The sequence below is a fragment of the Microcaecilia unicolor genome, chromosome 3, assembly GCF_901765095.1.
Source record: "Microcaecilia unicolor chromosome 3, aMicUni1.1, whole genome shotgun sequence".
NCBI lineage: Eukaryota > Metazoa > Chordata > Amphibia > Gymnophiona > Siphonopidae > Microcaecilia > Microcaecilia unicolor.
Genome location: NC_044033.1, coordinates 190,048,840 through 190,066,252, shown reverse-complemented (window position 1 = coordinate 190,066,252; position 17,413 = coordinate 190,048,840). Strand labels below are relative to the sequence as shown.

General features: G+C 47.1%; 1 protein-coding gene across 3 annotated transcripts in view; it reads left to right on the top strand.

The window, feature by feature from the left end:
• The first annotated feature begins 2,417 nt into the window (after positions 1-2,417).
• Positions 2,418-17,413, top strand: part of CACNB3 (calcium voltage-gated channel auxiliary subunit beta 3) — a 185,047-nt gene continuing 170,051 nt past the window's right edge. The window contains exon 1 of one of the 3 annotated variants that reach the window (XM_030196835.1): positions 2,418-2,474. In XM_030196835.1, the coding sequence (XP_030052695.1) occupies positions 2,436-2,474 (39 nt within the window). In that variant the 5' untranslated portion in view covers positions 2,418-2,435. Of the gene's footprint in view, positions 2,475-2,821; positions 2,889-4,210; positions 4,281-17,413 lie in introns of those variants that run through there. The other 2 variants (XM_030196834.1, XM_030196832.1) reach the window with 2 other exon arrangements.

Genomic DNA, 17,413 nt, shown 5'->3' with positions numbered 1-17,413 from the left:
ATGGGCTGGATTTGTGCACTACCCTGTGAGAGTTTGTGGGGTGGATTTGTGTGCTCTCCTGTAAGAGTGTGTGTGGTGGATTTGTGCACTGTCCTGTGAGTGTTTGTGCACTCAGTATCCTGTGAGAGTCTGTGACCTGGATTTGTGCACTGTCCTGTAAGAGTCTTATCGCACCTTATGCCTGGAATAGAATCCCTGAGCCATTACGTCAAGCTCCATCCCTGGCCGCCTTCAAATCCGGGCTAAAGGCCTACCTGTTTGATGCTGCTTTTGTCACCTGCTCATAACCTTTATCTTGTCTTCCTCTCTTCAGTTGTCCCTTTCCCCTTATGTCCTATCTGTCTGTCCTACCTTATCCCTTATTTGTCCTGTCTGTCTGTCTTGATTATCCCTTATTTGTCCTGTCTGTCTGTCTTGATTCAGATTGTAAGCTCTTTTGAGCAGGGACTGTCTTTCTTCATGTTAAATTGTGAAGTGCTGCGTACGACTGGTAGCGCTATACAAATGATTTATAGTAGTAGTAGTAGTCTATAGGCTGGATTTGTGCTCTGCCCTGTAAGTTTGTGGGGTGGATTTGTGCACTCACTGTCCTGTGAGAGTTTGTGGGGTAGATTTGTACTCTGTCCTGTGAGAGTCTGTGGGCTGGATTTGTGCACTGCCCTGTGAGTCTTTGTGGGGTAGGTTTGTGTACTCACTGTCCTGTAAGAATCTGTGGTCTTGATTTGTGGGCAGGAATTGTTCACTACCTTGTGAGAGTTTGTGGACTGGATTTGTGCACCGGCTTGTGAGTGTTTGTGGGATAGATTTGTGCACTCACTGTCTTGTGAGTGTTTGTGGGTTGGATTTGTGCACTCACTGTCTTGCGAGTGTTTGTGGGATAGATTTGTGCACTCGCTGTCTTGTGAGTGTTTGTGGGTTGCATTTGTGCACTCACTGTCTTGTGAGTGTTTGTGGGTTGCATTTGTGCACTCACTGTCTTGCGAGTGTTTGTGGGTTGGATTTGTGCACTCACTGTCGTATATTTGAGGGCTAAATTTGTGCATTTGTGCACTTTCCTATGAGAGACAGTGGGCTGTATTTGTGCACTACCCTGTGTTTGTGGGCTGTATTTGTGCTCTGCCATCTGAGGATTTGTGGGGTGGATTTGTGCACTGCCCTGTGAGTGTTTGTGGGATAGATTTGTGCACTCACTGTCCTCAGGACTGATCTTAGCAATTGTGGGGCCCTATGCAGACCAGTCCGGTGGTGCCCCCCAAGTCCCACCTAGCCCCACCCCTTGTTGACAAGATGTGTTTTAAACATTTTTTTGTTTCAAATAAAGACAAACCAAGCCAAACTTGTACAGAAAAACTAATTCAACTTTGCACAACGCTATCATAGGAAGCCTTTAGGTTTAAAAAGCAAAACCAAGTGCATGTAAGGACTGGATAAATGAATTAGGAAAGAGCGGGGTATAAATGCTACAAATAAATAAATAAATAAATAAATAAATTTAAAAAATCCCCTTAATATGTAATACTTGGTAGCCATAATGAAACAGTGATTGAATATTCACATAGCAAGCAGCCTGAGCCAACAGATTTATTTTTCACAGAACATGATTACCTTTGTATGAACTTCGCTGCTAATAGTGTGCTGAACTGGACAATGTTGGCACATTTAGACTAACTCTAGACAGTTCTGCATGAAGGAAACCCTTCCCTCATTAATCAATACCTTCTCTGTGAAATAGTAATAATAATTTAAAAAGGCAAGTGCATTTTTATAATGTACCACTGCATTCCACAAAGCAAAAGGAGCAGGTTCCCACGTGCCATCTATTTTTCTTTTGAGGTAGGCACAGGGGGAAAAAAAAAACTTTTAAATGCTCCCAGGTTTCAATCTAATTCATGTTTAATGTGGGATAAAATACCTTAAGTCAATAAATAGAACTCTGACTGTTGAGCACCTAATTCTCATAAGATGATGTCTGCTTAGTGGCCCTTTACCAGGAGAAAAATCTCTGCATGAATTTAATAGTACTAGGGTGTCCCTTTAACCAGCCCCTCCAAATGACACAGATATTACCTTGATTTTTTTTTTTACAGTATGCTTCCCTCCCCACCCACCTACCTACCTATTCCAGACCTCCTCCCCACTCCCCCAAGCCGCAGGGTGCCCTCACAGCACATACCTGAAGCCACCCTGGTGGTCTAGTGGAGTCTTCAGAGCAGGAAAGATCCCCAGTCTTTCCTGCCCGCTGCTGCTGCTGACCCTCTAGCTGCCGCACCTTCTTTAAAATGGCTACGAGACTTCCAGTGGCGACCTCGCAAGACTTCAGTGGAAGTCTCGCGAGGCCGCCGCTGGAAGTCTGGGCAGCCATTTTTAAAGAAACAATGCGGCAACAGGGGGGCTAGCGCTGGTAGTGGGCAGGAAAGACTAGGGTGGCCTTGGGTATGTGCCGAGAGGGCACCCTGCGGCTCGGAGGAGGGGAGGTAAGGAGTCACATGTCAGCAATGGTGGAGAGAGGGAAGGAGCACCGCAGGGCCCCTGGAGGCACGGGGCCCTGTGCAACTGCTCCTGTCGCCCCTGCCTAAGACCGGCTCTGACTGTCCTGTGATAGTGTTGTAGTCTGGATTTGTTCACTGTCCTGTGGGCTGGGTTTGTGCAGTACCCTGTAAGAGTTTGTGGGGTGGACTTGTGCACTGTCCTGTGGGTGTTTGTGGGTTGGATTTGTTCGCTGTCCTGTGAGAGAGTCTGTGGGCTGGGCATTCCAGGCGTGTGATCAGGGAGTGAGCTGTTTGGATGATGCTGGCAGTTAGAGTTCCAGTTCAATCTTCTTGCAGTCTGCAGGGAAGCAGCTATCTTGCATGTCGCTTTCGAATTCCAGTGTGTTCCTGCTAAACGAGGTAACAGCTTGTGTCACTCAGGGTATCTTTGCCTATATTCCTTGTCACCAAGCTGGATGCATGGTCTTACCCGTTCTGAATAGAACATGTTGTGCTGTTCTATGGGTGACTCTTAAAGGAAGGTTCAGAGTTGTTTAAGGTCAGTCCCTGCCTTCCTTGCTGATTAATTTACAGTTCCTAGTTCAGGTATTTGTAGGGAGGAAGAGAGCTGCTGAGCAAGCTATACTGAATTCTATGTAAAACAGAACTTGGGTACCTTTAATATGAAGAGACATAACTTTGGGTTGAAGAAAGTCAAGTTGGATGCTTCTTTGACATATTATTTTATGACGTTTTCTTTTCCTGGTTAGTACTGTCGATTTGTTTTTCTGGGAGCGCCTCACAGCAGATCCCACCACAGTGTCATTCCCTACAGTACCTCCTACAGGGAATGGATGGGCCTGCAGGGGCTCTGAGAGCTTACCCTTCCCCTCTCCCCTCTGTCAACCCCCCCAGGCAGTGCAATCCTCTCTGTGCAGCTATTCCTGAAGCAGAATAGACTGGAGGAAGCCAGGAAAACTGAAGTGTCTATGAATATTTCATTAGCATGCATTCTGAACTGCCGGAATAAGCTGTACTTCTGGGCCATTCGTTTCTCCTTACTTAGCAAGTTAAAGTGCTGCAAAAAGTGCTAGGTGAGCTTTTTGAAGACATTTGAGCATTGTAGCCAAAAGCCGCTGCCATGAACGCTGAATTCTGAAGCCCTGCAGAAAAAAAAGAGGGTTTGAGAAGATGGGCCTCAAGCTTCTCCACTCTACAGCACCCATAAAGGGCTGAGAGAAAGGTGAGGCCCTTGTGGAACTGGATTTATGAACATTCATCTCTCTTAGAAACAGGTTTGGTTTTGTTAATAAAAGGAGAGATCTGGTGCAAACATTTCAAGAGCTCCTCTCGGAGAAGGTCTTGTCAATGACTGGCCTGACAGGGTGGTGAGGCTATTGGGAGGATACATGTCCTTTGCCAAGAAAAGCTTGAAGGGCATCACATCCACTCTCAGCCTTTCTTTTCTACTAAAACAAAATGTATCCTGAATCTTTGCAATCTCAGTAAGGCATTCTCTGGTTTGTTACTGTAAGCCATTAATATGGTTATAGTGCCCTTAGACTTCTGTGGGTCCATTACTTGAACCACACAAAGACAGAGGGAGGGAGGGAGGAAGAGCAGAGGGAGGGATGAGGAAAAGCAGGGGGAGAGAGAATGTGTGTGAAAGCCAGAGAGCAGCACAGATACAGAGACTGAGAGAGAGAGAGGGAGGATTTGAAGCTGCCTTGGGCTGGAGGAGCCTTTTGAGAGTACAGCCCTGAACCTTCTATGTCTTTTTCTGACTCCAGTGCAACATTTCTGCTAAACGAGGTAACCATTTACAGTATTTCCATTTCATAATTGCTATGTGGCCAGGGGGGGGTGGGGGTGGTAATGTCTCAGGAACCGCATCCTCCTTTATTGCTGTGCGCTGAAGCTTTGATTTTGTTTACTGTGATTCGAAAAAGCTCTTCCATTTCTGTTCAAAAAAAAAAAAATTAAGCAGATAGCTAGCCACAAATTGAGTGGGAGCTGAAAAGGTTAGGAGGAGGGCAAGAAAGGAAAGAAAGGAGACGGGTGAAAAGAGCCCCTGGAAAATGAAGCAGACGGCTAGGGGAGAAATCTGCTCCAAGCACAGGAATCGAATCAGAGAAAAACAAAAAGGGAGAGAGAAGAAAGGAGACGAGCCAAGGAGTGATGGATGGAGATGCACCGAGAGAAACTGACAGAAAGTGAAGGAGGGAGACATAGCACGAAATGAGTTAAATGGGAGAAAGACGGGGAGGGGGAGGGGGAAGAAGGAGCAGGGAGAAGAGCAGAAATCACCGATTTTATTTTATTTTTTTAAAGATTCCTATTAAGATTCAATTGGAAAGGGTTTTGCTATGGGGAGGATTATTTCAGAAACTTTCCTCCAATGCTTATCTCTGGTATCTGGCCCCAGGAGCAAGGCCAGTCCAGAAACAGTCCAGATTTAAGATCAGCTCAGCAAATTTTCATCTGGTTTTTCAGTACTCCCCTTCCTACTACCTCCCACCATCACTGCATTTCTCTGGGAGAGGTGGAGGGAAGCCAGGAAGACTGGTCCCTGTCATTATGACAGCACTGCTTCACTAATCAGCCATCAAAAGTCATTCTGTCACAGTCACAGTCATCACCCTGTCCCCCTTCTCCTCTCTTGTGCTGTCACGTACAATTTGTCAGCTCAACTAACACTGCCATTCCCAATTTGAGGCCAGTTACAGCTTAGGAGCAGTTTACAGTTCACTGCCCCAGACAGCTTAGAATCTAAGGGCTAGATTTGTTAATGTGTGAACACGAGATAGTGCACAAGCGCACGTTAATGCGATTTAAAACGTGTGAACACAGAATAATATACAACAGTACATGTTATTGTGATTTAAAGCATGTTTAAAGGCACAACAATACACAATACCATGTGTTAATGTGAGCATATGTAAACAATAATGCACAACAGCACACATTTATGTGATTTAAAGCTGTGTTAATGCACGATAATGCACAACACATGTAAATGTGATTCAAAGCATGTGTGAACAAAAGATAATACACAATACCATGTGTTAATGTGATTTCAGTCATGTGAATACAATAGTGCACATCATATGTTAATATGATTTAAACATGTGCGAATGCACGATATTGCAAAACAGCACATGTTAACGTGATTTAAAATACGTGTGAATGCACGATAATGCCTAACACCATGTGTCAATGTAATTTAAATGTGTGAACACAATAAATGCACAACACCACATTTTAATATGATTTTAAATATGTGTGAATGCACAATAATGCACAACAGCATGTGTTAATGTGATTTAAAACACATGTGAACACTATAATGCACAACACTACATGTTAAGTAAATTTACAGCATGTGTAAACACAGTAATGCACAACACTATATGTTAAGGAAATTAAAAACGTGTGAATGCATGATAATACACAACCCCAATTGTTAATGTGATTTAAAACACATGGGAACACAATAATACACAACATCACATGTTAAGGAAATTTTAAGCATGTATGAACACACGATAATGCACACAAAAATAATCAAGGAAATCTAAAGCATGTGTGAACATGATAATGCACAACACCATGTGTTAATATGATTTAAAGCATGTGTGAATGCACAGTAATACCCAACAACTCATGTTACGGAAATTCAAAGCATGTGTGAACCAGGGGCGTATCTGGACTTCGCCGTTAGGGGGGGGGTCCAGAGCCGAGGTGAGGGGGCACATTTTAGCCCCCCGCCACCTCCACCATTGCCAACACCCCCTGCCGCTGCCAGAACCACCTTCAACAACTATGGCCCACCCGCCGACGACCCCCCGCCCGCCGTCGCCGTGACGTCGCCTACCTTTACTGGCGGGGGACCCCAACCCCCGCCAGCTGAAGTCTTCTTGCTTCGTTTGGTTTCTGAGTCTATCTGACGTCTGTCTGACGTCCTGCAGGACGTCAGACTCACAGAAACAGAACAAAGCTCTGCAGATTGCAAGGCTTCGTTCTGTTTCTGTGAGTCTGACGTCCTGCACGTTGTGTACGTGCAGGCTGTCAGACAGACTCAGAAACCAAACGAAGCAAGAAGACTTCGGCTGGCGGGGGTTGGGGTCCCCCGCTAGCAAAGGTAGCAGACTGCGATGGCAGGTTGACGGTGGGTTGGCGGCGGGAGGGGGGGTTGAGAGGGTCATTGGCTGGGGGATCCAGGGCCAAATCAACGGGGGCCCTGGCCCCTGTGGCCCCATAGCAGCTATGCCCCTGGTGTGAACACATGAAAATGCACACCATCACATGTTAATGTAAAGCAATAATGCACAATACATGTTAATGTGACTTAAAGATGCATGAATACACAATAATACACAACTCATGTTTAGGAAATTTAAAGCACGTATGAACATATGATATTACACAACACCATCTGTGAATGTGATATAAAGTATGTGTGAATGCATGATAATACACAACGCCACATGCTAACGTGATTTAAAGCACGTGTGAACATAATAATGCATAATACCACATGTTAAGGAAATTTAAAACTTGTGAATGGACAATAATACAGAACAACAGATGTTAATGTGATTTAAAACATGTTTTCTAAAGACAAACAGAACATTCTCAGTGGGATCTATTTACTAAGAGCATAACATAACATGTATTACTAAACTATTTCTAAGTTTGCATCTGAAGCAGTGAAGGCTGAAATGACTGGCCTAAGGAGCATCAGTGGAATCTGAACCCAGATTCTCTAGTTTTCACAAAGTTCAGTCTTCCAGCACCCTGTGGAACAATAGAGAAAGGAGTCTGCGGTGTGAAGACAGCATACCAAAAATCACTGGCACAGCCATAAGGGGACAAGGCTCTGAAAATAGCCCTGTCCTCCCACTGTTTAAACCAGTGTTTCCCAAGTCTGGTCCTGAAGTAATCCTTGCCAGTCCACAATGAATATGCATGAAAGAGATTTGCATATAATGGAGGCAGTGCATGCAAATCAAGTTAATGTATATTCATTGTGGATATCCTGAAAACCTGAATGGCACGGGGTACTCCAGGACCGGACTTGGGAAACACTGGTTTAAACTATCTCAATAACTCCCTGTCCAGTGGCGGTGTTCACCCCAAGGTAGCAGGCATGACATAAAGCGGAGCAGAATTTCATGCATCTCCAAGCCATAAACAAATATTATTTCAGTGTTGCCGTATAGGTAACTACTCAATCAGGTTCACTATGAGAGCTGTAAGAAGGCACTGTTCACTTGCTGCTCAATTTCACAAAGTTTTTATCTCCCAGAAGGATGCAGCATCCAGCTGTCTCTTAGCTCACATTTATACACTTGATGTGTGGGTGGGATTTGTGAACGTTTAAAACAGGTCAGCCCTAAACAGTAATGTTGAGCTCTCTTGTCTCTGATTCTGTTCCACATTTACTACACTGGGGGGGGGGGGGGGGGGGGGGCATGCAGTATGTTTTGCAGCACTCTACTGCGAAATTACCACTAAAAAAGTACTATGGCATGCAATAATCAGTGAGTATGCTAATTACTGCTGTCTTAAAATCAGTAAATGATACCTTCCTGTCACTGCGTGAGGGTGACAGGAAGGGTGACATTGAAGAAAAAAAAACCTGCCAGTGCCCTGACCCAGCTTTCTGTTGAGCTTCTGTCCCAGTCTAGCGGCCTCCCTCCCTCCATCTCCCTTTCCCTCCCCCGCCCCCCCCTGGCATCCTCCAACAGTAAACATAAAATACCCTAGTGGTCTAGTGGCTCCCCTGATCCAACCACACCCCCTGCCCCCAACATCAACACAAAGGTCCCTGGTGGTTTAGTGGCTCCCTCCCTCCCCCCCCAACCACTCCCTCATCCCCAATTTTACAAGAAATAATTCCTGGTGTCTAACGGCACCCCCTAACCCTCCAGACCCGTAACTTAAAGAGGTAGCAGCTATGTCTACTCGCCTCATCTTCAAAGTGGCAGTGCCCTGCCCCACGTGGTGCATCCTGAGATGCACAGGGCAGGGTCAATTTGCCAGTGAGCAAATGGACATTGTTCCTGCCTCTTTTGAGGGGGGCTGGGGGGAGCTAGGGGAAGGGTTGGGGTGCCACTAGACACCAGGGATTTTGAAACTGAGGACCTTGGTTCTGGTTGGGGGGGGGGGGGGGGAACCACTAGACTAGTAGGAATATTTTTGGAAGGGGGGAAGAAGGAGGCCACTAGACTACCAGGGCAAGGTTTTTTTTTTTTTTTTTTTTTAATATTGGAGGAAGAGGGATCCGGTCTGGGTCGGGTTAGGGGGAGATGGCAGAAAGCAGTCCAGGGCAGAATGGTGAGGCTGGAGGGAGAGAGGAGGTGCTGATAGATTCCCACTCCTCTCAACCAACCCTTCTATGCTGTCCTGGACCTGGCAAAAAGATTCACTTGCTAAATGCATGTGAAAAGTGGTTTTATTTTTAATTCATGGTCCTGGAATTCTTAATGACTGCAGTCTGTAGTAATGGTTTCCATGCCAGTTAACACTCATACAGAATTTCACACAGGAATCAATGTTTCAGAATTATTGAGGGTGCTAAACCCAATGGAAATGACCTCTCCTTGGACATAATCAAGGAGTTTGTTCAGTATTGGGGTGCTCAAGCATCCACAGAGCTGGATCCTATGCGTTGAAACCACGGGTTTTACTGGCTGAGTAATACAGTAGTGATAAAATGGTTACTGTATTACTCATATAAGACAAAAAAGTGAGGAGAATAAGTGAGGATACCAAGAAAAATGTTTATTCACATAAAAAATGACCCGACACGGCCGTGTTTCGGCCCAAAGGCCTGCCTCAGGGGTCTTTATAACCTCAGGTAGTCTGATGTGAAACGTGCACTCTGAGAAAAATAGTGTAGCTGAACCCTCTTGGGTCTCCTCTCCTCTAGACAAATTTTTAGATATTAACCAGGAACTAGCCTGTTATACTCCTCTCGTAAAAGCCGTTTGCAATCGTAAACGGCTTTTACGAGAGGAGTATAACAGGCTAGTTCCTGGTTAATATCTAAAAATTTGTCTAGAGGAGAGGAGACCCAAGAGGGTTCAACTACACTATTTTTCTCAGAGTGCACGTTTCACATCAGACTACCTGAGGTTATAAAGACCCCTGAGGCAGGCCTTTGGGCCGAAACACGGCCGTGTCGGGTCATTTTTTATGTGAATAAACATTTTTCTTGGTATCCTCACTTATTCTCCTCACTTTTTTGTCTTATATCTCACGTTCCGTGAGGGATTTTACCTCCTTTTTGTTTTTCCTTTACTGTATTACTCAGCCAGTAAAACCCGCTGTAAAGCTGGGTTGAAACCATGGCAATGTTTTCTGCATGGGCCCCTGGGTCTGATATTTATATATGTATATGTATAAAGAACTCTTTATACTTACTGCTTAATCTACCATGTCAATCATGATCTTATTGTAATACCACCTGTATCTCTCACTCCGGAATTGGCAATCGCCATAATGGAACAATGTAAGCCACATTGAGCCTGCAAATAGGCGGGAAAATGTGGGATACAAATGCAACAAATAAATAAATATTAACCAGGGACCAGTGGCATATTTATTGCAGGTATGTGTATTGTGTACGCAACCCCTGTCGGACCTCCCCCCCCCCCCCCCGTGCCTTAAAATCATCTCCCTACAGTCTACGCTTGGACAGTAGCAGCGGCACTCATAGGCTGCCTATGGCCTGCACTGGGACTTTCTCTCTGAACCATCCTACCCTTCACAAAACAGAAAGTTGCGTCAGAAGCCACGGGACAGTTCACAGAGAAAGCCCCACTGCAGGCCACGAGCCAAAGTTTAATGACAGGAGACAGCAGGATGTCACAAGACTGAAGCTGGTATCCACCCACTCCACCCAAGGAGGTTTTAACTCTCCCCAATGCAGCCACCGCCATCTTGGTACACCCAAAACAATGTAATTGATAGGGTGACAAACTCCACCTACTAGTTTCAACCCACATAATGGGCCAGATAGGCTATGTCGTCTCCTGTCATTAAGCCTCCTTGTCACAGTCAGCCTAGGAGTGCCACTGCCCGGGCAAAGACTGGAGTGGAGGGAGGTGATTTTAAGGTACTGTGAGGTGGGGGGGGGGGGGGATGCACCCCTTGTTAAAAGTTTCTGCCTATGCCGCTGGCTGTGCTTTTGTGAGTCCATAGAAGGTAATTCTAGAAAGGGTGATAAATATAGCCTGAGTAACTATTCTACACTACCATAAGTCAGCAGCAATGCACCAACATTTAGCGCGACCACTTACGCCATCTCTATAGTTGGTGGAAATGCATGTCTAAATGCTGGCACCAATGCACGCAACTTACAGTGTTCTATAAATACAATATGTAAGTGTGAGACAGGGGCGTAGCTAGACAGCTGATTTTGGGTGAGCCTGAGCCCAAGGTGGGTGGGCACAGAATTTGTCCCCCCTTCTCCACTCTCTGCTGTCCACCTGTTCCCCTGCATGCCTGCAAGCCCAAAATATCAAATACCTGAGTTGGCAGGGATCCCCAAACCCCTCCTCCTTCTCCGGCAGCCAGTGTTCTTCCAAATGGCAGCCAACAGCAATTGTCTCAAGCTGACGCTGCTGCCGGCAGGCTGTGCATGCTCAGTATTTGCACATGCACAAAAACTGAGCATGTGTAGAGGGGCTGGTGCCAGTATTGGCTGAGGCAAGTGCTGCAAGAGGTTAGAAGAGTGTTGGTTGCCCAAAAGGAAGAAGTCTTCAGCTGGTGGGGTTTAGGGATACCCGCCAGCCACAGCAACAGTGCTACAGTTTTGGGTGGGCCTGAGTCCAAATTGGCTATGCCCATGACCTACCCATGTCAACGCTTGTTTTGTAAATGTGCACTATAGAAGTTAGGTGATAACCCCCCCCCCCCCCGATATTCAAAGCGATTTAAGTGGGCTGGTGGTCCTGGTGGGGTCAATGGGGGAAGGCGCAAAGCAGGCATTTTCAGGACAGCAGCTTCAAGGGGCAGGATATTTCCAGGGCCTGGAGGGGGATAGGGGGCTCTTTTGAAGGATAACTTTTTATGCAGGCCCTAGCTGAATATCAGCCTCATAAGTCCCGGTAGCCACCATAGGGCAAATTAGTCCCCGATATTCAGCGCCAGTGCCCAGACATGAATGAGAACTGAAAAACTGGGACTAATCTAGCCAGCAACAGTTAGCATTTAAAAAAACAGCTGACCACCGGCGGCTGAATATCAGCCAGTATGTTTAAAGAACAGAGTCATAAGTCAGTTACGCATGTAATTGCAAATTAGTGCCAATTCATGTTTGTTAAAGCTAAAATATTGGTACTTATTGCCAGCTGAGTGCCAATTTAGCAGCAGTTAACCAGGGGCGTAGCCACGAGTGGGCCCGTGCCCATCCAGTTTGGGCTCTGGCCCACCCAGCAGTGCTGCACCTTTAACATAGCTGGCATGGAGGGGATCAGGCTGGGCTCCTGCGGTCCTGCATCTCCCTCCCTGGCAGTGGCAAGGGCAGCAATTCCCACATGCTGTCTGCTGGTGCCGCTAAGCTGGAAGCCTCCTTTCTGCTACGTCCTGGCCCCCTCTGTCACAACTTCCTGTTCTCACTAGGCGGCAGGACGCTGCAGAAAGGAGGCTTCCGGCTTAGCAGCAGGCAGCATGTGAGAATCACTGCCACTGCCGGAGACCTGTTCACACAAAAGCAACGCATAAGGGAGGGAGATGCAGGACCGTGGGAGCCCAGCCTGCTTTTCTCCACACTGCCGCTGCTGTTGCCAGGAATCCGATCATAGAAAGGTGTGAGGTGGGGTAGGGAATGTGAGATGCTGGGGGGGGGGGGGGGGAGGGTGTCATACAGGAAGAATTGTTGGATCATGGGAGGGCAGGGGATAGTTAGTTGGACATAAGGGTGGAGGGGAGGGTGAGATGTTGCATGGAAGGTGAGAGGGATGAGGGAGAAATGTTGGACATAGAGTTGGAGGGGAGGGAGAGAGGCTGTATGGGGGGTAAGAGGGAGAAATGTTGGACATAAGGGTGAGAGAGGAGGGAGAGATGCTGCATGGAGGGTGTGAGGGATGAGAGAGGGAGAATTGTTGGACAGGGGATGGGAGAGGAGGATTGTTGGACATAAGGTTGGAGGGGAAGGATGATGCATGAAGGGTGAGAGGGATGAGAAAGGGATAAATGGACATAGGGGTGGGCGAGAGGCTGCATGGAGGGAGAGAGAGAGGGAAAATTGTTGCAGGAGGGTGAGAGAGGGACAACTGTTGGACAAGGGGAGAGGAGGGGAGAATTGTTAGACATAAGAGTGGAGAGGAGGGTGAGATGCTGCGTGGAGGGTGAGAGAGGGAGAAATGTTAGACATAGGGGTGGAGGGAAGGAAGAGATGGTGCATGGAGAGAGAGGAGAAATGTTGGACAAGGTATTGGACAGGAGGAAGGGGAAAATGCTGCATTGGGAAGAGGGATTTGGGGTACAAGGGAGGGAAAGAGAGAGATGGTGGACAATAGAAGAGAGGGAGAGATATTGGAAGATGAGAGGAAGGGGGAAGATGAGAGGAAGGGAGAGGAGAAAAAGAGGGAGATATTGGATCCAGGAGCAGAAGGGAGTGATGGAGAGATGCTGGACAGTAGGGAGTGAGGGGAGAAATGCTGGAGAAATGGGGGAGCAAGCAGGAGGGAAGAGAGAAGGGACAGGGAGGTGTCAGGCTACGAGAGTGGAGATGGGGAGAAAGAGGGAACAGTTGCTGGGCTAGAAGGGTGGAAGGGATGGTGGAATCATGTGGGAGAGGCCAGGAGGAGCTGGCAAGGAAATGAATGAGAGGATAGTAATTACAGGAAGTAGAAATATGGTAATGCGTATTAGATTAAAGATGAAAGAGAACTGAGGACTGGGGAAGGTTTAAGAGCTACTGGGTGAGAGAAGATGGGAATTTGATAGATGGCTGAAAAGTAAAAAGAAGGAGAAGGGTGATAGAGGGTGAAATTTGAATTGACAGACAGCAGAAAAGAAAAAAAAAGAGGAAAGAGCTAAAAAGGAAAGATCAATATGTTAGAGGCAGGTGTAGTGAGGGAATAGACAGCAGAGGAGAAAAGACAAATGAACATCAGCCACTTGAAGGAGAATTAGCAGAGAGGAAAGCAGAAAAGAGAAATCAGAACCAACATGATGGAAAAATAAAATGCCCAGACTACAAACATAGAACAAATTTTATTTTGAGTGCTTTAAAAGGAATATGTTAGCTTCGGGAAATGTGCATAGTAAATGTCTTTGTAGAAAAGGAAATGCATTTCTGTTTTTCTTTCTCCAGTGTTGTGGTGCGTGCTAGATTTATCTCCCTGGGGTTCCCAGTTCAATTTTTGTGTAAATATTTTTATTTCTAATTTGTGATCCCTTGTTCTATATCTGGTGAGGGTCTGTCAGTGTGTTGATCAAGTCTCTACAATGCTATAATCTGCATTCTCAGATACGTGAACTGGTCGTTGTTTTGTTGTCTTTTTTTTTTTTTTAAGTGCATTTTTATGTAAAAGATAAAATGAGACATTGGATGCAAAGACATATTGGAGAGCTTCGGATCTAGAATAGCTGTGTGCTATAGGAGAACCAGTATTTTATTTTAGAGCCATATATGCTGCCTCGTCTTTAAAAATTAAACAAAAATTACATATGTAGATGCAATAAATTGGTTCATAGTGTATTTGGTTAGTAAGCATTTTGATACTGTTACCACTTAGTGTGCACTCCTGTACCCTTTGTGGTGTGATAGTAATGGCAGCCGGGGAAATTGGAGGGGAGGCAGAGAGGAGAGGTGTTCAGGGAAGGGGGGGGGGGCTCTCCTCTATTTTCTGACCTGGGCTCTAGCACGGCTAACATTGGTCCTGACCCTTGCTGGTGGGGATCCCCAAGCATCCCCAGTTGTAGAATTCATCCAAAGACGGCCAGAACTCCCTTCTCCCAAGCTCTGCAGTCGACAACAGCATCCTTGAGCCACCGACAACTATACGTGCGTGGGGTGCTGGCATCAGTGGCTTAGGAATGATGCTGATGCCTGCCAAGCTTGGTAAAAGGGAATTCTGGCCACCTTCAGAGAAAGTGTAATTTATATTTTGAGGTGGGGGTAGGGCGGGGCAGAGAAAATGTTGTGCCCACCCACTTTGGGCTGAGGCCCATCCAAAATTGGCTGCCTGGCTACACCACTGCAGTTAACTAAGGGGTCCTTTTACAAAATGGCTTGCGGTAGTGCCATTTTTTTAGCGTGCCTGTAAAAAAGGCCTCTTTTATTTTTTTGCCAGAAATGGACGTGCGGCAAAATCAAAATTGCTGCACGTCCATTTTGGGTCTGAGACCTTACCACCGGCCATAGACCTAGCGGTAAAAAATCTGGGCCATAATGACCTACGCGCATCAAATGCCATTTGGTGCGCGTCCATTACGCATGCCAGAAAATAAAAAAATATTTTTTTCAGACGCGCGCCGAAATTGAAATTACCGCAAGGGCTATGCAGTAACTGGGCGATAACTCCAATTTGGTGCGTGTTCGGCGCCCATAGGCGCTTACACAGCTTTGTAAAAGGGGCCCTCAGTTATTCACATCACTGGTGCTATTGTATCACTGGGTATCCAATTGTGCATTATGTAGAATGAGGGTGACAGTGTTCTGTTCAGAAACAAAGGTAAAAAGAGCCTCTGTAGCCAGATTCTGAATTTGTCAAACTAGGGCAGAGTTAAACTGAGCTTCTAATATCAAACCTAAAAGTACTGGTAAATCAGGCCCTAAATTTCTCATCGAACGTTTTCTTCTCCCATGCAATTATCTGTATCAGGGTAGGAGAAACGTTTGTCATCATACCTTTTTTCTCCAGAAGATACTGCGCAGGACTGCAAGAGCAGTGTATAGAGACCTTTCTGAAGCACAGGGACACAAGCTGATCTATTTACCCAGACAAGCCAGGGAAATCACTTCACACAAGCATTTCTGGCCTGAGCCTGGAAGTGAATTCACATGTACAAACAGCAGTGATTGACAGCAATCTGTGTGCGATGGTAGAGGGCCAGCTGTGGTGCGCCGACTGCTGAAGGTCCCAAGGCATCAAACCCTGCATAGCTCTGAATCTGCATCTGCAACTGGTAACCGATGAGTTCAGATTCAGTTCAGTTTGAACGTAATAAAAGGAGGAAAAAAAGAGAGAGACATACAATAACAGTTCTAATCATTGTGAAATCAAATTTTGGGGTAAAGAGAGGGCAGTTCCAGGTTCTGGTTAAATTTCTGGTCTAGTGACCGAATACAGCTGCTGTAAAGTAGGGGCCCGATGCACAAAGCTTACTGTTCTTGCAATGTTTTCTTTAGACCGGTCTCAAGCAAACATTTAGGCCCTCATGATCAAAAGCAAACTCCGGCGCTAGAGGCTGTTAACGCCATACTAGTGCCGGAGTTTGCTGCCGACCCATGATCAGAGCCCTTGAGCGCCTGAAACAATGCACTCGAGGGCTCTTAGCGCAAGTAGCATGCAAATGCATGCTAAACAGGGCTTCTAGTACAATTAGCTTGCAAATGCATGCTAATCAGCGCTTAACACATTCATCCCCAATGATCAGTTGCCAGCGTGCCAAAGATTGGGTCGCTGGCCACGGCAAAATCAACGCCAGCTCTGAGCTGGCGTTAGACTTTGTGGATCATTGGAGAGGAATGGTGAGCACTGTCCAGCATGCAGTTGCATGCTGGCAGGCCCCCGTTCCCCCCCAAAGCAAACACAAACAGGGGGCTGGAGGTCCGGTGGACCTCCGGTTCCCCCCGACAATCCCCCCCACCCCCGTTCAGGGAGGGCTGGAGATCTGGTGGGTCTCCAGCCCCCCCCCCCAAACCCCCAGAAATTGTGGAGTGGCCGCCTCCGGCCAAACGCTGTAAAGCGACGGGGGGGGGGGGGGCTGGAGGTCTGGTGGGTCTCCAGCCCCCCCAAACCAACCAGAAATTGTGAAGTGGCCGCCTCCGGCCAAACGCTCTCACACCCAGCGACGGGGGGGTGGGGGGGCTGGAGATCCGGTGGACCTCCAGCCCACCCCAACTCCTCCCCCCCCAGCGTTCTCCTTTCAATCCCTGGTGGTCCGTGGTGACATCCCCCCTCCCGGCCCCCCCTACCTTTCGTTGGAGGAGGGACGCAGCCTGCCTCCCTCCTCTTCCAGTCGACGCCGCTGCAAAATGGTGGCGCCCAGCCCTGCCCAGCGCATCCCAGGATGGGTGGGAGAGCGTTTGGCCGGAGGCGGCCACTTTACAATTTCTGGGGGTTTGGGGGGGGGCTGGAGACCCACAGGACCTCCAGCCCCCCCCCCCCCCCTGTCACTGGGTGGGAGGGCGGGAGAGCATTTGGCCGGCAGCGGCCACAACATTTTCTGGGGGTTTGGGGGGGCTGGAGACCCACCGGACCTCCAGCCCCCGTTGTTCGGGCCTCGGGGCAGGCTGTTTGACAGGTTTGGGCTTTTGACAGCCCAGACCTGTCAAACAAGTGTGGGAGGATTGTGCTGAGCGCAATTCTCCCGCACTTCTACATGATAATCAAAGATAATTGCGCTGCTTAGATTTGCATGCATTATCTTTGATCATCTATGCAGAAAAGCCCTGCGCTGTTCCAGCGCTATTTTTAGAGCGCTGTTTGGAACAGCATGGGGCTTTGGATCACGAGGGCCTTAGAATCTAATGCACAAATGGGATCTGTGTCCTTTTTACTGTTCACCCTAAGAGCTACCAATAGCCCTATGCAAATGTATTACAACAAGGTCATCAATATTAAAATGAGCATTCCCAGCAATGCAGAGACATTCTGAGCACCTAACTGTAAGGTGCAAGATTTTCTGTCAGATCTGGAGCTGTCCTTGTTGGAGCAGTCTGCTTGCACTACAGTTTGCTAGATTGTATACAGTACTTGTGT